At 47.6% G+C, this 16,961-nt stretch overlaps 1 protein-coding gene across 4 annotated transcripts in view; it reads left to right on the top strand.

Annotated features, from left to right (window-relative positions):
• PLEKHG4 (pleckstrin homology and RhoGEF domain containing G4) overlaps window positions 1–16,961 on the top strand; it is an 89,993-nt gene that overhangs the window by 54,603 nt on the left and 18,429 nt on the right. For all 4 annotated transcript variants that reach the window (XM_057413886.1, XM_057413885.1, XM_057413887.1 and 1 more), the window contains 3 exons: window positions 5,544–5,682; window positions 7,150–7,272; window positions 7,809–8,000. In XM_057413886.1, the coding sequence (XP_057269869.1) occupies window positions 5,544–5,682; window positions 7,150–7,272; window positions 7,809–8,000 (454 nt within the window). The remainder of the gene's footprint in view (window positions 1–5,543; window positions 5,683–7,149; window positions 7,273–7,808; window positions 8,001–16,961) is intronic.

The raw sequence follows: 16,961 nt of genomic DNA, 5'->3' as shown, positions 1-16,961 counted from the left end.
GGCAGGCTGAGAAAGTTGGGGCTGTTCCCCCTGGAGAAGAGAAGGCTGCGTGGAGAACTCATAGCAGCCTTCCAGTATCTGAAGGGGGCCTATAGGGATGCTGGGGAAGGACTCTTCATTAGGGACTGTAGTGACAGGACAAGGGGCAATGGGTTAAAACTTAAACAGGGGAAGTTTAGATTGGATACAAGGAGGAAATTCTTTCCTTTTAGGGTGGTGAGGCACTGGGATAGGTTGCCAAGAGAGGTTGCGAATGATCCATCCCTGGCAGTGTTCAAGACCAGGTTGGATGAAGCCTTGGGTGAGATGGTTTAGTGTGAGGTGTCCCTGCCTATGGCAGGGGGGGTGGAACTAGATGATTTAAAGGTCCTTTCCAACCCTAACTATTCTATGATTCTATGAAACTTGGTGTTTGACCCCTGGGCCTTTTGAAGGGCACTTTGGGGTTCTAAAAAACTGCACCAGTTCCTCAAATACTTTTACTAGGTAATTAAAACCACTGTGGCTATTTGTGTGCTGCAAAGAATAATTAGTTTATTTAGCAATAGCTGCATTAGCTTCCCCATGGACTGGTTGGATTCTAATCCCAGCTGCATGTGAAGTTTTGATCTTGTAGAGCTGGAATGTGCATTTGAGGCTGACTTCCTTTAATGGGATCATTACAAATATGGCAGTTATGTAGGTTGCTACCAATATGCATTAGTGGCAATAATTGTGTTTCTCTTCCTGCAAAACAGCCCTGAGGCACACAGGACTTTCCCTGCAGAGCTGGGAGGATTTATTCCTGGAGCATTGCTCAGGGTGCTTCAGTGATTATGTAGCCATGGTGTCAGCACAGATGATCATAAAATCACAGAAGGTTTGGGCTGGAAGGGACCTTAAAGCTCATCCATTTCCAAACCCCTGCCATGGGCAGGGACATCTTCCACTAGACCAGGTTGCTCCAAGCCCCATTCAACCTGGACTTGAATACTGCCAGAGAAGACACTTTGATTTCCATTTGTGTCCTTAGATTAAACCATCCTTCTAATCTCTTACTAGCCAAATCCTGTTCATTTTCTCTGTGTGCTTTTCTTGTTCTATTTTGCTTTGAAAACTAAAGTGTAACTTTCCAAGGCTAACTTTTTTTGGAGGATGGATTCAGCCAGAAATGGTCTTTCTAAATTATAGGTTTAAAATTACCCTGCCATTATAGAAGAGCTTGGCACTTCTCCAAAAAACTGAAGACATTTGGAACCTTTTCCACTGAAATGATAATTGCCCAATGAAAACAGGATTTGGGGAGACATAAACTGACATCAAGCTACTCCTTTTTTTTGCTATAAATTATATTGACACTGCACTATTGCAAAATTACTTTGATTTGACTGTGGAAGAATGTAGTGAAAGACTATTATTACCATACTCACATGTGCAGGGGAACTGCAATGCATCCAAACTCATCCAAGCTTAGACAAGACTTTCCACTGACTTAAAACCTTTTTTTCACAGAGTTGTGCAGCCACTAATAATAAACCTCTTTAAGGTTCATAACAGCAAGGTGCTTCCCTTTGTGTGGCAGGATGGAAGTAGGTTTTGCTTCTTCAACTAAATTTTCAGTATTTGGCTTGTTTCCTCCAAGGTGCCTCAAAGATAATGAAGGGACCGGAATGAAAAACTCCAAAGTGATTCTGAAAAAGAAACAGTTCTCAATACAAGGTATCACTTTCCTATGCAACTCCCTGTTGCAGGATATTGTTGAGCTTACTAGTACACTGAAATGATTTAGAAAGAAGGTTTTTAAGATATGGATGGGTATATGTAAATAGGTAAACAGCTGCACAGAGATTTGGGAGAACATGCTTAATGTCCAGTGAGCACTGGAAGTGCCCAAGTGAATTGAAGAAACAAACTTTCCCATGGACTGTGAGTGGTTTCTTTGTTTGGCTGAGTTTGCCTACCTACTTTATACTACAGGGCAGAAAGGATCATATTTTCCTCTGTGTAAGAGAGTAAAAGATGGAAGTTAGTGAGCAAGCCTGTCAGGCTGGTAAAAGTGAACTGTCAGGAGCTGACAACGTATGAATGAAGATGCAACAGAAGACCAACAACTGGACGCTGAGGTTTTTAATGAATGCCTCCCAAGCAGGGCAGAGCATGTGAAAACAGTGTGGCTGGACCTTGAAAGAGAGAACTGGGATGCTGAAGGGACTTGGTGGAGAAGAAAGAGGAGGAAGAGAGATGGTGTAAGGCCAAACCTGAAGTTCCTCTGGTGCTCTGAGCCAGAGGAGCTCTGAGGAGCTGTTTGGAAACAGTTTTTCTATGGTCAGCCTATGTGCAGTCACTCAGCAAGGCATAGACAGGACCAAGGGAAGGGGCAGCTGTAGGGTGTTGGATTGTGCCCTGCAAAGTGTATCAAGAGCTTTCTGCAAGCATTCACAGAAAACAAAATGACTTAAATAGCAAGAGTAAGTGATTTTGGATGATATATACCCTCAACAGTCCAGCTTCCAGATAAACCAAGAGCTAACTTCCAGCCCTCTGAACTGAATTCTCTGTCCAGTCCCTGTTTATATTATAAACTCCTGAACACATCCTCAACTGTCTCTAGATCAGTTTGAGATGCCTGTGGCTCAGTCAAGCCAAGGCTTTTCATGTGTGCATTCAGCCCCAGGGAGTCACTTTGCTTGCCATTGAGTCAGCTGAGATAGGGGAAGATGACTGAGTACCTGGAGTGGTTTGCTGGTCATTCAGGCCAGTGCTGGCCTCAAGCGTGCTCCAGCAAACTGGCCTTGTCATAGAGTCATAGAATGGTCTGGGTTGGAAGGGACCTTCAAAGCTCACCTAGTCCACCCCCCCCCTTGCAATGAGCAGGGACATCTTCAACTGCATTAGGTTGCCCAGAACCACATCCAGCCTGGTCTTGAGTTTCTCCAGGGATGGTGCATTTCCCACAGTGTCCACAGTGAATTCACCTCTGCACAGTGAGCTTGTGATAGGCCTATTTCTGTTTGTAAGAAAATAGTTAAAACATGGCTTGTAATTGCTTCCTACCCCTTTGCCTTGAGGGTGATTTTTATACCCCCTAGCTGTAGTGGTTTTTTCAGGAAAGCCGGTTTTGTGATGCTGGGAAATGTGCTGACTGTTATGTGGGAAGCTGTAGGATTTAGAGCTTTGCAGCCCAGGCTATGATTGATTTCTTTCAAGGAAAACTACTCAAATTTGAGAAAATTGGGGGCCTGTTTCCTCCTTCCAGCATGGAAAAGAGTGGGACTCCCTGGCTTGCTCCCTTATGTCAGATCACACTCTGTGCTAGGTCAGCCAGTGCAGGAGCTGGAACTTGTGTTTCAAGTTGCTACACCATAAGGTTATCATCTTGTAATACCTTGTTAAGCATTGAAACCATGCATGCTGTCTCTATCATGAATTTGGGTGGACATAAGGACTTTCATTACAGAAAGGTCTAGTAGGTCAGTTTAGCTTGTTGATGTGATGCTACTCCTTTGATAGCACTCACCAAAGTGATTTGCATGGAAGCTCAGAGAAAGGTTGGAAAATATCCTGCCTCACGACAGGATAATTTCAGATGTTTGCATGTAACAGCCTGCAGAGTTACAGGTGCTTGCTTGCCTGTGCCAGTGGGAGAAAGAGGCTTTATTGTATCCATGTACTTTCTTGCATTGATGAGAGCATTCAAGCCAGCGGAGACTTCAGACTCGGGGGAGTACCACCGAAGGGTGTCTGCTGTCTGGCCATCATTGTGCTAGAGCCTCATGCAGAAACCTTACAGCTATGCTCTGCTGCACGAAATCCACCAGCAGGAACATTGTTGCCAACTTCCAGCCATCTTCCTAACTGTTTCTCATTAACTGTCCTAGCTGTGTCACTGCTGCTGACGGGAACTGGCCTGCACAACCTGTGCTAGAAATACACTTCCCAGTGCTTAGCCTGGCCTGTGGTCATGGCTCTGCTGCTGGAAGCTCCTGGGTTGGATCTGGGTCTGTCCCTAGGAAAGTATTACAAAACAGAAGGCTCCTATCAGCACTGTTTGTTTATGGGGCTTTTGGGAAACGGAACCAGCATTACAGCTGCGATCTTTCCACTAAAGCTTGCGGATTCTCTGTAGAGAACCTGCCTCCTCTGCACTGCAGTAGCACTGATCATAGTCCATTTGGTTATTTTTGGCTGCTCTTTGAAGAAATTAATTCAGTCTGATGGCATTTTGAAGAGGAAAAACAAAAGTGTCTAAGAGCCTGAGTTTTGAGAAGCCTGTTTTGAGGCTGTTGCGCACTGAGTGGAATTCTGAATGGAAAAATCCTGTGGGTTTCTGCTATGCAGAGCTAGTTGTCCAGATCCTTTGCACTACCTTATGTCAGTTAAGTACTGTCTAAAACCTACAGAATGGTTGTCACTCAATGCTTTTTTTAAATTGCATTTCATAGGTTCAGGATTGCCCAAGACACAAATAAATGTGTATCCTGAATTGCTTGTATTAATTTCTATTAACAAAGCTTTCAGAGTTTTATTAGCTCCCTGTTTCACAAGTGCTTTGGATAACTTAAATAACATGGTAAAAAAGCTATGCTCTCAGAAGGTTGTAAGACCGTGGCAGAATGAAAGCTGGCCTAGAGCGATTGCAGGAGATGCTCAGGCTGCTGAGTGTGCCAGTGTAAAGCACAGCTGAAGGAGGCTGTAAGACTTTGTTGTAGGTATCTGTTGAGTCCTTGTAAAAGGGATTTTACTACTTGTAAAAGGAAGAGAAGTCTAGAAGTAGAAGAAATAGAGAAAGAAAGAATAAGCTTGGGTGCTATTCTGTCCTGGATCCTGTCTGTAATTCACCTGAGCTTGTGCTGAAGAGGTGTTGCACACAGCTGAAAGATGGCAAGATGATGGGTATTAGTAAATTCCTTGGCTCCAGCACCCAAGGGCCCTGGGCTCCAGCCTGAACTCCTCCATCCCTGCCTCTGTGCAGAGGATGTTACCTTCTGCGTGTGGCCAGACTGACTGTGGTGTTGTTGCCTGCAGGTCTTTGGTCAACATATCTGCCTGTGGAAGACAGGGAGCTCTGTCTGTGAATCTTTCCAGCACAAACCTGTAAAATTTGATTTCCCTTGGCTCTGGGGTGCTGTACACTGTGGTTTTGTTTGGCTGGTGGAAATTCTGACAGTGAGTGGGGCATCAGGTGCTTCATATAGTCACTCAGGAGAGATTTGCTTCCTTGTGATTGCTTGTTTACTTACTTAAATTTAATTCAGATGGTGGTTTTGGACACAGTTTTTGCCTGACCCTGTGTTTGTGAAAGCCCATTGATGGGCTGATCTGTGTTCATGAAAAGCTGAAGGTCCTATATGAAAGAACAGTAAATTTTGCAGGGATTCTGACTGAGAGGAGATTGTTTGCATTGGGATCAGTGTGGTTAATCCCAGGAATATGCAGGAAGCAGCATTATACTCTCCTGTTCTCCACATGGAGATGGCCACTGCTGGTCCCATGGTGAGGATGACTGAAGTGCTGAGGGAAGGACCTAATGTGAAACCCCTGACCAGACCTATATCTCCTTGCAGAGATGCTCTTGATGCTGCCAGCATGCTTTATAACCAAGTTGATGAGGGTGTTCACCGTCTGGTGATGCTGTCAAACAAACGCATCCAGGAACTGGAGCTGGTGATGGAGTTCGAGAAAGTGGAGGAGTGTTTTAAGGAGGTAAGGCCTGTCTGTCAGTTCTGGTGACTGCTTGCTGCCACCCTCTGACTCTGTATTCCACCAAAGGTACTGAGCCTGTTGATCTGTGTGAAGGTGTAAAATGAAGCCTGTAGGCATCCGAGATCAGTACTAGGACCAGTTTCACCATTGCTCTTCCAGGATTCTGGGCTCTTCTCCTCTGAAGAGAAATGGATTTGCAAAGGAGGCTGTAGCTTACCTGTTGTTTTCACAGGCCAAGGTGGATCCAAGAGATTTAATGATCTCCCATTTGGAGGCAGACACTTGGACGCCATGCCCTATGTGTTCAGGACAAGAGGTGTGATGCAAGAACCCAGTAAAGACTCACTTAAGCACACAGGTTCCTATACCAAACAGAAATGAAAAAAAGGCACAAAGGCAGTCTCTGCAACCTGTCCCTGGTTTAAGCTGAACTACTTCTGATGGAATTGAGCAAACCTGACTGCTCCCAGCTTGCTTTAGTTGCAGATCACCAATGACAGCATCAGTTGCTCCTGTTTTTAAGCCTGCCTAGGAGCTCTAGCGCCTGTGCCCCTCTCCATATGGTTCACAACTTGGGAACCCACCTCAGTCTCCTCCTCTTGCCAGTGGGCTTGTTCCATGAGCATGGACATCATCACAGTCCACAGGATTCAGAGTTTATCCTCAATTGTGGGATTGAGTTGGGATATGGATTCATACGACAGAGGAAAACAGGATGCATGGGCATTAGTCTGTCCCTTCCCTCAGGTGCAGCTATGCCTGAAGCATTGTAGACAAGTTTGCTAGCCTGTTTTTAAACCCACTGTTGATGGAGGTGCTGTTACCCTGCCTTGCCTCCTGTGTCTGCTTTCTTTTTAGGACACTCTTGTTGGTAGGTTCTCTACCCATGTTTGAGGATACAGGCTTATAACTGCAGCTGTGGCTGGGCTCTGTTGAGGCATCTGCAGTTACTGAACAGCTTTGTGGTGAGCTGCCTTCAGAAAACCTGGGAGTCCCAAAGGACCATGGAACACTGCAGAGGGGAAGAGCCACCAGTGCACTCACACTGGTGTAGTTTCTGTCCTGCCAGTCAGAGAATGGAAGTGAAGTAGGAAACCTGGCAGCAGGGAGATTTTGTCCCATTTGGGGGTAACAATAAGAGGAATATGAGGCCAGCCTGCAGGTTGCAGAGCTTGCATTAGACTGTGGCTCACCTGAAACAGAGCCCAAGCAGCTTCTTGCCTTGTTTATGCCTAAGGCTAGTGAGAAATACAGCTTTGCGATTTCTCAGGAGCCTGAAGTGGAAAAACTCCTAGCAGGAGGCTCAGACTGAAATGTCAGGATAGGGGGAAAAGTGTACACACACATTCTTTCAGGTCATAAAATGACCAGCATTATGAGAGCAGCTCCTTCCTCTTTCCACATGAAGGCTACCTTGGTGAGTAGCACAGGGTTGACTAATAGTGGAGCTTTTCCCTTTTCTCCTAGGTCAGCAGTTGGATCGAGAATGTTGGCAGAAAACGATTAAAGGAAACAATCAACCTGGATGATTCTTTGGAGATGCTGCTTCAAGCACAGAAGCAGTTCAAGGAGTTTGATCTTGTTGCCAGTGTAAGTGTTATTAGATTGGAAAAATTTGCTCTCCAGAGACTGAGTGGGGAGCCTTGTGCGTACTCAGCCAAAACCATAATGCTAATAAGGTGTCACTGGTAAAGTGTGCATCACCAAGGTGTGTGTCATTCCTTGCACTGCTTAGCTTCTCTGCTCTCCTGCTGTAGATAAAGCCACCAGCTTAATGCCTTAGTGGATGGAATTTACAATCTTGAGGAAAATACCTGCTATGATGGAAGATGGATTTTTTTTTTTTTTTGTAACTCCCTTGTTGTGCTTGTAACATTGCTTTTTCTGTTTGATCCTAATTGACCTGGACATTTTTGTGTATGCCTTTACAAGCTGCTGTGTGGCTACTATAAATCCTAAAAGAGGTCAGGGCTCCAGAATTCAGGTGTGAACAAGTACACCCCTGCTCATGTGATTTGAACCTTAAAAAACATTCTAATTAGCCCTAGTTATTAATGACCTTGAAGATTATCTACTGTCCTTGTCAGGTCTCTATCCTCATAAACAAAATCCCATTTTGCTTTCAGGAATATTGCAAAAGGGGGCAGGAAGCACTAAAGAAGATGGATTACTGGGAAGACTTTTCCTCTGTGGATGTGCATTCCTATAGGGTGAAGCTGCAGACCTACAGAGATCAACTGGAGGAGTTCTGCACTCAGCTGGATGAAAAGAGGCACCAAATCTGTGAGATAGTCAGGCTCTATGAGTTCTTTGACAAGGTAAGACAAAGCATCTGCTGCATGGAGGAGGGTGTAAAAGCCTGCTTGGACACAGTCCAGAGTTTGATTGTTTATGAAAAGTGTGAAACGGTGTGTGCACCACCAGAGAGCTGGACCTGTGACATGCAAAAGCCCCCCACGTTCATGTGTCTGCAGTGATTATTTTCAAGTCAGGAAGTAAAGAAGGGGTGGGTGTGTACCCAAGAAAGTCTCCATCTGTTCAGAGCAGAGGTCTTCTGCTGCCTGTACTGGAGCTTTTAGGTCCCTCTCATGGCTGCAGTGGACAGAAGGATCATGGTAGCACTGGCTCCAATGACAAGGGCCAAGAGATTGGCTGCCTGTGTCCAGTCTTGGCCACTGTGCCAGGGCAGGCTGTCTGCATTTTGCTCATATTACATCCTTACATCCTGATAACAGCCTATTGACTCGTCAGGAGTAGCGCCCTGATACTCAGCCCTAAATATAGTGCAGCTCCTCTCTTGTGGAGGCCTGTGTGAGAAAATGGAGCACCAGAATGGGGTATTAGGGGAGTGGCTGAGGGAATAAGGGTTCTGGGGTGGCCCAGGCACCTGGGGAGCAGGAGGGGGTGCATGTGGTGACTGTGCTGAATGTCTGTGTTTCTTACCTGTTCGGCTTAATGCAAACCCACCCATTCAGAAGACCTACACTTGGATTTGGTGTCCTTTAGTTTCTGAAGTTGCAGATGAATAAACAGTAGGATTTTCTAAGTGCATTTTCAAACAAAGCTTTGGCAAGCACAGAAAGCCAGGGAGCCTGTGCTCCATTTATTGCACACTTGTACAAACACTGGGTATTGAAGTTCTCAAATTCTACAAAGAATAGGCACTAAAAGTTAAGCTGTAGATGCCACTTAGGTCCCACCAGATGTAGGTGCCACTTAGTTGCTGTCTCTGAGCTGTTTTGGCTGCCAGAAATGCTCAGAGGAGAGGTGAGGAAATTCAGCTAAACATGAAAGCATCAAGAAGCATTCTGTGGGAGGGAGGAGAGTGGAGAAGGCAGCTGAGAACGTTGCTGTCAAGACGTGAGGATTGATTTGTTTTGGTGATGCTCTGCAGTCCCACTCTAGCTCATCTGTGCAGTTTGCTGTGCAGGTGGGGGACCCTCCAGATTCCTGCTGTGGGAATCTGTAATTTTTTTTCCCAGTGGAGAGAAAAGTACCATAGTGTGCCATAGGAGAATGGCAAGATCCTGTGCTCTGCTTGAGCACAAACATTCAGAGGCTGCTCTGCTCCCTGAAATACCCTTTGCCATCATGAGGATCCAGGGAAGGGTCCCAGAAAGGATGGGTTTTGTCATGTTTCTTCCGACAAACTGAGGCACACAAAGGTGCTGAGCTGTGCTTTGCATGTTGGCAGTTCTGTGGCCAAGCCAGACATTGGTCCTATAGGAAGTCACTCAACCAAAGCTGGAAATCTGGAGCACAAATGTGGACTGTAGCACATGATGTTCTCCATTTAGGTACAGGAACTACATTGTGGTAGCAGCTGTTGGGCTGCCAGGGTTGTGAGCCAGGACTCAACAGCAATGGGCATCCTTTCATAGCTTCAAAGCCTTCCAATGCCAGGGCCATTTGCAAGGGCACAGATGTTACACAGACCCTTAAGATGGCCCATATCTTTTCTTAGGGCATCATGGCACTGCTCATACAGCTTCATTCTGGGGGATGGCAACTGAGGGATGCTCTCCTTGGTGGCAGCAGCACCATCATCCCTCATGGTTGTGTCTTTTATACTGCGCAGTGAAAACTGAATGATGGTAGCACAGGGTATCTGCACACTGTGTTGGTGTGGAGGTATCTTGCTTTAGTAGGGAGGAGGATTTTGATCTCACTGGTTTCAGTAGAACTATAAACAATGCTAGTGATGTAAATACAACACCTATGTACTGTGAACTGGTGGCCAACCAAAACCAGGGAAGGGGGGAACATCCTGCAGCCGTAGGGTGAGTGCAGGGATTGCTGTGCAGCATGGAAGTTCTTTCAGTACTGCTTATTTTGATCTTGATCTCCACAGTGCTTTCTGTCTTCCTAAAGCAAAGTCAGTGGTGTGGTCTGGGAGGCAGGGAAAGCAGGAGGTTTTATCTTCAACTGCTTTCACTCTGTTCTGATGCTGAGCTGCTTTGACATTTCTGCAGTGATCTTGTCAGTGCCTGCCTTAAACCCCTTCTCTCTTCCTTAATATCTGAGGGGATATCAACAGCAGGAGTCTACATGAAGCAATGTCCTTGATTTTCCTTCTTGTAAAGAGCCTGCAACGTGCCAGACCCCAGGATCTGGGGAAGGAGCCTGAGGATGAGTAAGCCATATACACTATGGTAATGAGCTGGCAAGCTCAGATCTCTCCAAACATCTCAGCATGTGCCAAGGGAGGGGAGCACCCACCATGGGGATCGTGGTATTTGTCTTGTGTACCTCACTGCCTACTAGGAATGGGAGGCTCTTTTGCTGGCCCTTCTGCTGCATGTTGGGGGCAAGGATTTTGTAGCATTCTGTCATGGCCTATGGGACAGCACTGAAAAACCCCATATGGTCCATCAAGTCTGTACTGTTTTTTCATTGCTTGGCAGTTCCTGATGGCCTAAGCTCCCTGTGATGAAGCAGATTGAGCTGGGCCAGACCACATGGAGCTTGCACATGGGCTGGCAGGGTTCCCCCCCAAAGCCATGACTGGTACCGAGCTGGATGTTTCCATTTGTCCCCACTTCCTTTGTGGCAGGAGCTCTTGGTGCCTGTCAAGGGCTGGATGGTGCCTGGGCTGAGGCAGGAGTAGTGCTGGGGGTAGTTGCCTTCTTCATCTCTGGCTGTGGGATGAGGGTTGTTTCTCAGTACCACAGACTCACTGTGGGGACCTGCCATCTTCCTGTGGCTTCAAGCCTGGGCTGACTGCTGTCCTTTGTTTACTCAGTTGCAAGACTCTATTGGGATCTGGCAGCACATGGTGTTTGGAGAGAACTGGAAAGCTGAACAAGCAAGGGTGTGTCTGTGGTACCAAAAGGAGTAATGTCTGCTTTGTTCTAGGATGCCTGTGAGGGTGGTCCCCAGTACCCTGTTCTCTCCCATTATTTACTCTGGCTTCACAGTAATAGTGCCATAGCACACCATCATTGCCAGGAAGAGCTAGAGCAAGGCCCCTCTCCGTGCTTACTTTGTCAGGCTTCATGTTTTTTCCTTTCTCAAGCTTTCATTGAGTGAAATTACTTCCCAAGTCACCCATTCAGTTCTGGGGCAGCAACACAAGAGGGACATGCAGCTGTTGGAATGAGTCCAGAGGAGCTGTGGAGATGCTGCAAGGAAGGGCTGGAGGAGCTCTGCTCTGGAGACAGGCTGAGAGAGCTAGGCTGGTTCAGCCTGGAGAAGAGAAGGCTCTGGGAGACGTTAAAGCAGCTCCAGTGCCTAAAGGGGCTACAAGAAACCTGGAGAGGGGCTTTGGACAAGGGCCTGTAGGGACAGGACAAGGGGGAATGGCTTTAACCTGACAGAGGGGACACTGAAATGAGATCTTGGGAAGAAGTTCTTCCCTGTGTGGGTGCTGAGGCCCTGGCACAGGTTGCCCAGAGAAGCTGGGGCTGCCCCATTCCTGGCAGTGTTCAAGGCCAGATTGGATGGGGCTTGGAGCAACCTGCTCTAGTGGAGTATGTCTGTGTCCATGGCAGCGAGTTGGAACTGGATGAGCTTTAAGGTCCCTTCCAAACCAAACCATTCCAAGATTTTATGATTCTTATAATCCAGGTCTCTGCATGCTCTTTACCATCAACAAAGTGTCTGGAACACAGGCTTGGCATGGTTCACGTGAGAGCTGTGTGCCCTGTCAGGACTGCAGCCACCTAGCTTGCAGTGATGTGTCTAATGAGCTGAAGCACACAGCACAGCCTCTGCCAGCCCTGGGATGACAACCAGTGCTGCAGAAGGTCAGCAGTGAAGGCACAGAAAGCTGCTGCCACAAGTCACTCAGGGAGAAAGCACTGACCCAACAGGAAAGGGCAGAGGCCCATCACCCGGTTCAGCACCCACATCCCATGCAGCCAGTAGTGGTGTGGTGCCCAGAGCATCACGCTGAACTGCCTGTATCATTACAGGAGGGCCTGAGGCAGCTCCAGGGGCGTTTTCCTGCTTGTCAGTATGTTGTGCAAGATGCTGCCTCTTTTGGTGCTCAGGAAAAGTATGGGCATTGCTCTGCACTGGCCAGGGAGCCTCTTGCAGCTTGGGCTCTTGCCTTGTGTTTGGTTTCTGAGGGAAGCTGTTCAGAGTCCCACTGTTAGGGACTGGCAGTGGGGTGAAGCTGGTTGAGAAATGGCAGCATTTCCCTTGTTGGGATTTCTGTGGGGTCTGCTCCGTGAGACAGTCCTTCAGTGGCATTCTCTCTGCCACCCTTAGGTCCCTTCCCTCAAAGGACTCCTGGGCATCAGCCTCTGCCGATTCTGGTTTCTCAGTAGTGATTTCCAGCTGTCCTCAGCTTCTTTCAGCTGCACACGAAGAACTGCTGCTTCGGAGCTCCACTTGGAGCAAGTAGAATGTTGCCCAACCCCTCTCCATCTGTGTTGACATCTCTCCAGGAGTGGCTTACCTGTGCTCACGTGTGGATCTGCCCCCAACAGCCGGTTCTCCTCTGCTCTCCTCCTCCTCTGGATCTCCTGCTCGGCCACTTTGTTCTTTGTGGCTTAGGAAACAAAGCCTTTGGCAATTGAAGGAGGTGCCTGCCCTTCCTGGGGGAGGGCCAGCTGGCCTGCATTTGATTATGGCTGTGCCTCCTCATCCCTCCCCATTGTCCTTACTGCTGTAGGAATGCCAGCCTTTTTGCACTCCATCCCTTGAACAAGTGTTGCCGTCTCTGGGGCCCAAAGAGGGGCTGGGGCTCTTCTTCCCACTCCTCCAGGTCTGGCTGGCAGGAGAGCCTGACCACACAGCTCCATGCACCTTTCCTCTGAGCCACGTACACCCATCCTGACTTCAGCAGCAGACAGCAAACCCTCTTGTAAGTACCAAGTGTCCAGCGCCCTGGCTAATGTGTGAGTAGCACTGGGATTGTTTGAAACAATGCAGAGAAGGCTTTTCACTCAGCTGCTTGTGTGTGTCTCATGCATCCAGCATGAATCAGAGTGCTTTGTGTGCAGCTTTTGTGTGCTCAGGAAGAGCCCCGTGGGCTCTGAGCATCTTTGCATGGTTCTTCCAAATCCCAGAGTTGTGCCATCTGTAACACAGCAGTGCCTGTCCCTCTTTGCCTTTATTATTGCATGATCATTTCAGGGGGGATAATTTAACTGCAGGTAGAAGTTGTTGCTGGGACTGCATTGCCTCCAGACTGGCTGGATGTATGCACAGGACAGGTGGGACCTCTCAGACTCCTTTTAAAGGTGGTGCAAGAAGGGGCTGCCTTCCTCAAATGCTCCAAGGTTTGCTGGGGTCCTGTCCTGGGAGAGACTGATACCTGCTGTCACAGTGTTCCCAGCTTCAAGAGATGGAGCTGATCTTGGGTGTGACAGCAGAAATCCAGAGCTTGCTAAATTACCTGATTTCCACAGGTATTACCTCTCATTTCTCCCCAGAAGCTTCAGAGCAGCAACCTGCTGATACCTTGTTTTCTGCTGTGCTTCATTTCTGCTGATGTACCTTGTCACAGATGATGGTTTTGAGGAAAACAAAAAAAATCAAGTCCACTTCAGGGGATAAATTATTGCTGGTTCTTTTTGCTTAGCCTTTGAGGAGGGAAGAAGGGTTGGGAAGGCTGGTCTGTGGGAAGCTGGAAAGGATCCTGGTGCTATGACCCAAAAGTGAGATTTTTTTTTTATTTTTTTTTTTTTTAGAGTTTATTTTACTGAAAGGGCATTATGATTGCCTGCCCTGGGACTGTGCTTGGAGGAGAAGTGGAGAGTAGAACTTAGTGACAAAGTGAAAAAAGCAGCATTTGATGTGTCCTGCTGCAGTGTGCTTACTGTGAACAGAGGCGCAGGTCGCTGTGCAACAATGCTTGTCTCTTGCTAGCAGTCCTGTGTAGGTCAGAGCATGGCTTTGTGTCCCAGCACCTCTAAGCAAATGAGGGTTTGCCGTGGCTTATAACAATGTCTCTGGGAGAGTCTTAATGTGCGCTATTTTCTCTCTACCTCCGTGCAGAGATTTGCTTTAATTTTCCAGGGATGGGCTGTGCAACATTCCCAAGTGAGAGCTTTCACCTGGTTACTGGTGCAGGATGATAAAGGAAGATCGGAGTAGTACTACAGAGAGAAATGTGTAACTTCCTGATGTTGTAAAAGTCTTTCGGGGGAAGACACTGTAGTCTGGCTTCAGCGCTGCCTGACAGCAGCTGCCTCATCTCTCTTCCTCCTTCCTCAGTTACACTGTGAAGTCGTGTCCCTAGACAGGCATCTAGTCTGGTTTGCTTATTTCAAGGGGTGGTCTTTTTCATGCACAGCCTGGAGCAGCTGGGGGAATGAGCCTCCAGGTTGGAAAATCAATCCTCTTGCAGGGTTCATGCAAGGTTAATGTGTGAAATCTCTCCCCCTTCTCCTTCCTGCCAGGTTTTTAGCTGGAGAAGTCTTCTTGCAACTTAATAAGCCTCTAAGGTTTATTTTCCCATCAAAGGGGACATTTAAGGCTGATCTACTACAGCTCCCCTGTGTTTTTCTGTCTTGCAAAATCTGATTTGAAAACTGTTCTGATTTGGGAATACTCCAGTAATTCACTGCTAGATCTCCTGGTGCCCAAGTTATTTTCTCCTGTGTTTCATCCATGACTTTATTGCTAAATTGGCACCATAGCAGTGCCCTTAGCTCTCACAAGCTCTCACATCCTATGCACCAGCATAGGATGCTCCTTTCTGGTTACACAACATGGCTATGAAACTGGGGTAGAAGCTTGTACCTCAGTTGTTACAGGGCAGCAGTGAATTAATTATTGTTTTCATGTGCTAAAACCAAGCACAATTGCAGTTGAAGGTGAGGGGTTCTTGGATTGAGATGCTTTTGAACACATGTCCCAGCACCTCAGGCTCCTCTGTAGTGTGTTACGATGTGTGTGTGATGTGTTTGTGGCATGTGCAAGGAATGAAAGCTTTGATCCACCTGTCTGGGGTCCTTCTCCATCCTACTGTGCTGGCTGAATCCTCTCCTCACTGGAAGGCACAGCAGGAAGAATAGGCTAGGGGAGATGACCTAGCATTTTTGGGGATGCAGGATGCTCACCCCTCAACTGCCTCCCCTGATCCCAGGAATGCCAACACGTTCTGCTGCTGCTATGTATGTGAGGGGTAGTGCTTGATGTGCTGAAAGCACCTTCTGCCTTCATCCTCAGTGGTGTTCAGAGAAGGTAAACGGAGCTGGTGAAGGGCCTGGAGCCACAGTTGTGATGAGGAACGGCTGAGGGACCTGGGGGTGTTCAGTCTAGAGAAGAGAAGGCTCAGGGGGGACCTTATCGCTCTCTACAGCTACCTGAAAGGAGGTTGTAGTGAGGTGGGGATTGGTCTCTTCTCCCAAGGAACAAGTGATAGGACAAGAGGAAATGGCCTCAAGTTGCACCGGCAGAGGTTTATACTGGATATTAGGAAGAAAATCTTCACCAAAAGGGTTGTCAGTCTTTGGAACAGGCTGCCCAGGGAAGTGGTGGAATCACCAGCCCTGGGGGTATTTAAAAGGCACGTTGACGTGGCACTTGTGGACATGGTTTAGTGATGGACTTGGCATTGTCAGGTTAATGGTTGGATTTGATCTTCAAGCTTTTTTTCCAAACTAAACAATTCTGTTTCCTCTGTGTCCTTGGCTGCCCATAAGCATAAAACTGACAGTTGTGTGTAAGTCTGGGACTGCCCTTCTCTAAGCTGGGGGATCAAATCTCCTGCAGGGTCATGGCAGTGGCAGCCAGGCAGTAAGGACAGGGAAGCAGCGTTTCCTCACAGCAGGTTTAGGGATTTCCCAGTTCCTGTTGCAGGGGACTGCATTGCTCTTGATGTGCAAGATGTGATACTAGCAGCGATCTTCTGTCAGCTGACCCCAGCATGGTACATGTGTGTAAAATGTTAGTGCTTTTTTTCACTTTGCTCTTGGGATAGGAGCTGTACTGGGCGACAGATTTTCTGCATGTTTCTGTGCTGGTATCCATCTGGATGCTCAGATCCACCTGGAGGCTGGAATTCCCTTTAGTCATGGGAGTTAAATAGATCTGTTCAAGCTATCTGTCCATGAAGCTCCCCTCGTTGTACAGATGGGGCTGAAGCTCACAATGGCTCCCATCTGCATATCAAAGCCCTGGGCATATGGACAGAGTTCTCCCCAGCACCCGATGCCTCTGCCCAGGCTCCTTTGCCTGCTCCCTGGGGGCTTGCATCCTCCAAGTACATCTTAGGGTGCTCTTGAACTGGGGAGCTATTTCTAGCTTTGTCAGCTACCCTGGAGAGGCCCAAAGGTGAGCTGGGGTTGCAGCTCCACAAGGCCCAAGGTCCTGCAATGCAGTGCAGAGAGATCCCAGCCCATCACTGAATAATAAATAATGATGAATAGGCTCAGCTTGTCACAGGAGAAAGGATGTGAATTGCATGCTACAGAAAGAGCATCTGTACTCCCCTGTCCTGGCCCGAGGGTACACTGGAGGCTTTGCAATCCCCAGCAGAGCATGGCTCATTAAAGGGAGCCAGTGCAGAGGGGAGACACATACCACAGCCCAGCCTATCCTTACTGGCCTGTGGTGTGCTATTACAGCGGGTTATTGGTACAGTGTAATGATGCGACTGTTCGGACAGATGGGAAAGCAAAGCGTGCAAAAAACCTCTGGAGGTGGCATTAGTCTCTGATCAGTGGTTGGTTGCTGTTGTGCAAGTTGCCAGCTTTGACTCATGCATCTTGCTGTGGCTTGATCTTTAATCTGATAATGTGAGGCTCTTGGCTCTCTCCAAAGAGAGTCAAAGAAATAGGTTGTCACCAAGTAAAGCACCAGCCACCAGATTCCAGTTGATTCAA

Source organism: Pezoporus wallicus, unplaced genomic scaffold (genome assembly GCF_028554395.1).
Source record: "Pezoporus wallicus isolate ANWC-B61680 ecotype Strahan unplaced genomic scaffold, APGP_CSIRO_Pwel_v1 contig_6364, whole genome shotgun sequence".
Classification (NCBI taxonomy): domain Eukaryota; kingdom Metazoa; phylum Chordata; class Aves; order Psittaciformes; family Psittacidae; genus Pezoporus; species Pezoporus wallicus.
Note: the sequence above shows the minus strand (reverse complement) of the source record. Positions and strands in the feature narration are given on the sequence as shown.